Below are 5,978 nucleotides of genomic sequence, written 5' to 3'. Positions count from 1 at the left end.
TTTAAGACAGGGTTTCACCATGTTGGTCAGGCTGGTCTTGAACTCCCGACCTCAGGTGATCCGCCTGCCTTGGCCTCCAAAGTGCTTGGATTACAGGCGTGAGCCACTGTGCCCGGCCTATACTTGAAGTATGTTAAGGCTGAAATGGTTAAACATAAGATAGAAAGTAGAGAGAGAATAACAGTTGAATGACACCCAAATAAGATGAGGGTTTTAATTTAAAAAATTAAGAGAAAGAAAGAGAGAGTTGCCAGAAGAGGTAATAACAGGAAAACAGATAAAGGAGAAAGGCAGGGAAAAGGAAGTAGAAAGTTGAAAACAGTTGTTAAATAGGAAGGGACAGTATTTAGTAATGAAGCAGAAGTTTAATATGTGAGATCATATTTTTTAGCATAAATCGGGAAAGGAGTATTTAGACAAGAAATACTCCTTTGTTTTATTAAGTTTGTAACTGTTAGTATTATTTCTTCTAGTTATGTAGTTATCAGTAAGAATAATATTGTAAAAAAGACAAAGGATACCTGGCATTGAACCACTTTCTAAAATCACTTCCTATTCATAATATTTTTCTTCTTTAGACTTTGGTTTGATGAATTAATTGGCCTTTGGGTTTCAGTGCAAAATCTCCCACAGTGGGAGGGGGTAAGTATCCCTTTTTTCTCCCTATACTTTTTAATTTGGAGATAAATACCATTTGACACTTGAACTTGAAGTTCCTTAGGATTGGCTGTTAGCCATGTCATGATAATTTCTTTTCAATTTTATGTTATTTTATTGTGTTCTAACAGTATACATTTATTTTGGTTTTATCAATATTTAGGAGTATAAGGATGTATTGTAAAATGCATGAAATGTAAGATCCTGTTTGTTTTCTTTGGTACCTGTGCTGTCATGGTGCTGGACGTATAGTGGATGTTTTCTGCATATTTGTTGGATTAAAATTTCCTTTTCTGTCTTCATTGTGGATGGTGCTTTGTCATTTTCCTTTTTAGAAGCATTTTAACTGCAGCTGAGTTAAATGTGTGACATGAATCAATTTAAATTTGGAGGCTTTAAAAAAAACAAGTCATAAACTATATATTTAAGTAGATTGCACTAATGATTGCTGAAAAGAACAGATGGATGAGGGTGTGACTATGACAGTTAAAAAACAACAAATGTGTTAACTTTGTGCTTTTTGTTTACTTTCAGCAACTAGTAAATCTTTTTGCTCGATTGGCTACAGATAATATAGGGTACATAGATTGGGATCCGTATGTACCAAAGGTAATTAAGAACATTTTTTGGGGAAAAAAATTACAAAAAATAAGCCTGGTGGTGGGTGCCTGTAATCCCAGCTGCTTGGGAGGCTGAGGCAGGAGAGTAGGTTGAACCCGGGAGGCTGAGGTTGCAGTGAGCTGAGATCGCACCACTGCATTCCAGCCGCCTGGGTGCCAGAGCGAGACTCCATCTCAAAAACAGAACATTTTGAACATAAATGCAATAGCACTGACAACAATTTTATGTCATAAAGGAGAAATGTTTTTTTCTATGCTAATTCCAAGTGGCACATAAAATTTTCTTTGATCATTGTTAAAAACATATATAAATAATTTACATGGCTGGGCCCAGTTACCTTTTCAAAAGGTAATTAGAACATACTAAGCTATCATAAATGTGTGTTTTTTTCTTATGCATTACATCAATTATGAGTGACAGAGTAATTTGTAAAGTACTCACTGTATTATTAAGAGCATCGTACATTTGTACCTTCCAGTGGATTTTGTGTATTGTAATTGGTTGGTACTCCACAGTGTTGCCCACTTTTTGGATCACATTGTTTATTTTCCCAGAGTAAATAAAGTTAGAAGCTTGAGGTGTAGTGTTTCTTAACATTGCATGTTCAGCATTATTTCACTTGCAGTAGAATCACTGTGCTTGGAGTTTCAGTAGTGTTGGGGTGGGATCTCCTGGTGATTCTGATGCACACACTTACATTAGAGTGAAGCTGGGGAGCAGCTGAAAACAAATGCTCTGTTCGCTTTTGCTTGCGCTGTCTTCCTCTGTTGTTTGGCCGTTAGAAACTAATTGAGGAAGAGAAATTGTCCTTCCCCACGTTTGGGCCCCTACCTATTGGTAATGATAGATTTGGAATTTAAATTTAATCTTGTTAAAATATAATTATTAAGTGACTGACTAAAATACAAATTCTCTAGGGAAAAAGTCAAATCCACGTTAAAATTTTGAGGGGGAAAGCAGTCTGCTAGAAGATACTTGAATTTAGGCTGGTGCTGTTCTGCATATGTGGAATAAGAGCTTAGGAAAAATTATTTGTGCATTTGGGACAGGAAAGAAGTCAAAATATTTCATGTTTAGCCATAGTATGTATGTTTTTGCCTTTTTATATTTAACCATAAATACACCATTTGTCTGTTCTTTGGATACATGGACACAACTGCTTTATGTCCATGTGCCTGTGACCTCAGAATGTCATACAGCACATCTGTTTATATGTAATTTCTAAAGAATAAAGTTACTAAATACTATGTAATTCTACTTAAAAACCCTTGTGATAAAATGAGAGTATCTTCAGTAACACTAATATACAGCACTTACTAAGTTAAAGAATTATTTTGATATCCTTAATGTAAATATCCTTAATTTTTTTTTTTTTTTTTTTAAGATTTTTACAAGAATTCTGAGAAGCTTGAACCTCCCAGTGGGAAGCAGTCAAGTGTTAGTCCCAAGATTTTTAACAAATGCTTATGATATAGGTCATGCTGTAATATGGATCACCGCCATGATGGTTTGTAATACATTATATATGTTTTCTATAGTTTCCCCCTATTTTGTGTTAACCTTAAAAAAATTCTGTATAGTCATAGAAGTTGTTAATAGTAACTTGGTTGGTGACTTGATTCTTGGATATTTTCTGATGTAGCAAGCTCATGTTTATCAAATCCAGAATATAGTTGTACCATTTCTAAATCTCCCTAACCAATGGACGTTATAAATAGAGTCGGAAATCAAGAGTTTTGAGGGATTCACAATGTCTAACATTTTTACTGTCTGGGAACAGACTTGTAGCCCAAAAGACTTTCCCAAGGTAGGATTACAACTTGGGATTTGCATGTGCTCAGACTCCATTACTTATACTCACTGTTAATGTTCACATAAAACACTATATTGAGCATAAAGCTTACTAACAAAACAATCTTAGTGAAGGGAGATAGGTGAAGGATTATTTTGTTGACATTGTTAAAGTAAAGACATATCCAGAAGCTTAGATTTCAGTGTCATCTTTCAAATAAGAATATCAGAACAACTTTCTATTATAATTTCCTAGCTTATCATTCATATTGCTTCTGCATGCAGCTATTTGTGAATTATTATTCTGTTTTACATATTAGCTTGTTTCTATGGAAGAGACAATTTTTTTTTATTTAGAAGCTTACCTCTTAAATTTCATTGTAAGAAAAACAAATTTAAGCTCCTTGTTTTTGCCATTTTATTGTTAAACAGAGAAAAAAATCTCGTTTTTCTTAATGATAGGAGCAAACACTGAAGGATGTTTTCTGTCTTACATATGCAGAGTTGAAACTGGATTTTTGGGGGCTGCAGAATTGGGTAGTGATTAGTATTACTTATTATTTGAGTGAATTTTGCTCTGCTGTCTCACAGACTTCTCATTGGCAGCTTCATTTTGTGTTAAATGTGAAAATATGGCCAAGTGCCAAGGCTCACACCTGTAATCCTAGCACTTTGGGAAGCCAAGATGGAAGGATAACTTGAGCCCAGCAGTTTGAGATCAGCCTGGGCAACATGGCGAGAGTGCAGGCTTGGTAGCATGTGCCTGTGGTCCTAGCTCCTCAGCAGGCTGAGGTGGGAGGATCACTTGAGCCTAGGAGGTTGAGGCTCCAGTGAGCACCACGCTCCACCCTGGGCAACAGAAGGAGACACTTTTTTTGTTTTTTTAAAGACAAAGTCTTGCTCTGTCACCCAGGCTAGAGTGCAATGTTGTGATCTCGGATCACTGCAACCTCCATCTTGCAGGTTCAAGCGATTCTCTTGCCACAGCCTCCTGAGTAGGTGGGACTACAGGCACCTGCCACCATGCTTGGCTAATTTTTGTGTTTTTTGTTGAGACATGGTTTCACCATGTTGGCCAGGCTGGTCTCGAACTCCTGACCTCAAGTGATCTGCCCACCTTAACCTCCCAAAAGTGCTGGGATTACAGGCATCAGCCACTGCACCTGGCTGATGCTTTTTTTTTTTTTTTTTTTTTTAACTGAAAATGTAATAAAAATCAATACTGCTAATTATGTTAGAATTTTGAATATTTTGTGGACTTTTTCTTGCGGTATTATGGTCTCTGAGTGGTTATCCTATTCTAGTTAGTAGATTGAGAAACGTACGTGGATTTCATTTTGGCAGGAAGACATATTTATTCCTAATATAATTTGACATTTTATTTTAGGTCTATGCTATTTCTTGAAAGAAGATCATCATGACACAGATAGGAGGTTTGAAGTCCGAGTTGTAGTCCTTTATTCCAGGGCCATTCAACTTGATAAGATGAAAACTAGGTTTTTTCCTCATTTGTCTCCCAGGTTATGTTGTTGTTGTTTGATTGGTTGTTTTGTTTGTTTGTTTGGGCAGTAGATCAAGAAATAAAAATATTTTTCTTTTGAGTTACAATGTGGTCAAATATAACAAGTTTGATCATTTTCAGTCATTTAGAAGTAATCATTTGAATATATTTATTTTTAACTCTCCCCTCTCCATTTCATACACTGAAAAATTTACTTATTGAGTCATTTCAAAAATGTTTTTTATGCCTGATGTTAGCATTCTTGGTAATTTTAATATGCTAATCTTAGTGATAAATTTTAGTATCCAGGTTATATACTGCAGAACAGTAAAATATACTGTTATCCTAAGTTGACAAGTATTTTTTTAGTTTTCTATTTTGGTTCAAGTAAGCTGCCCTTATTTGTAGTAGAATATTTTGAGTTGATTTGCATGAAGTTCATCAGAGAATTGTTTTTGACTCTTATTTAAAGCTAGAATTGATTTTTGTCAGCAAGTTGGCTATAAACCACAGTAGTGATTTATATATAGGCGTGCGCCTGTTGACCTCTTTATTTTTACAGTATGATGTGGGTACTGACATTTTTACTCTTTTATCTGGACAGGGTGGACCAAGTAAGCTAGTGCAAAAACACTTAGCTGGTTTGTTTAACAGCATCTCATCTTTTTACCATCCTTCAAATAATGGGCGCTGGCTGGTGAGTAACTTCATTTTGCATTATAGGGCTTGGAATTTTTAAAGATGTAGTCATACTTGACTGTTGCCTATTGTGTGACCTGTAATACATTTTCTGTTCTCCATAGTTTTGGCTATATGTAACTGCTTACATTTAAATTAAAATACTGTGTTGTAGAATATATAAATTAAGACAATATTAATGTGGTAACTGCTGAAAGCATGCCTCATTTTAGTAAAAAAATGATAACAAAAATGCCGTGGAACATGGAACCATCTTTCCAGTTTTATCCAGTCATCTGTTTTTGTTGTTTTTAAGTTGTCCGGTTAAAATGGCTTTCATATAATGGAAAATTTGTGTGCTAGAAATTTTTTTAGACTGAAATTTGCAGCTCATTTTTGTTAATAGGAATAATTTATTGGTAACTTTTAATTCTATCTAGTTATGCTCTACGGTTCTTTGTAATAACATAATAAGAACTGTTACTTTAAAAATCTTCTCCAGAAGCTAGAGAGCAACCACGAATATCTATGTGGGAAAGTAGAACCTGCTTAGAACTTTTGCTTCTGTGTCCCCAGAACAAGTTAATGAAACTACTTCAGCGGTTGCCAAACAGTGTTGTTAGAAGATTGCATCGTGAAAGATACAAGAAGCCCTCTTGGTTAACTCCTGTGCCTGATAGCCACAAGCTTACTGATCAAGATGTTACAGACTTTGTACAATGCATTATTC

The 5,978-nt window shown here is 35.2% G+C and overlaps 1 protein-coding gene across 1 annotated transcript in view; it reads left to right on the top strand.

The window, feature by feature from the left end:
- The window catches only part of PSME4 (proteasome activator subunit 4), a 109,304-nt gene that overhangs the window by 36,328 nt on the left and 66,998 nt on the right, over positions 1-5,978 (top strand). Inside the window, exons 6-10 of the mRNA XM_037743420.1 lie at positions 549-642; positions 1,192-1,266; positions 2,663-2,785; positions 5,175-5,267; positions 5,825-5,977. Of these exons, the coding sequence (XP_037599348.1) occupies positions 549-642; positions 1,192-1,266; positions 2,663-2,785; positions 5,175-5,267; positions 5,825-5,977 (538 nt within the window). The remainder of the gene's footprint in view (positions 1-548; positions 643-1,191; positions 1,267-2,662; positions 2,786-5,174; positions 5,268-5,824; position 5,978) is intronic.

The sequence above is a fragment of the Cebus imitator genome, unplaced genomic scaffold, assembly GCF_001604975.1.
Source record: "Cebus imitator isolate Cc_AM_T3 unplaced genomic scaffold, Cebus_imitator-1.0 Scaffold143, whole genome shotgun sequence".
NCBI lineage: Eukaryota > Metazoa > Chordata > Mammalia > Primates > Cebidae > Cebus > Cebus imitator.
Note: the sequence above shows the minus strand (reverse complement) of the source record. Positions and strands in the feature narration are given on the sequence as shown.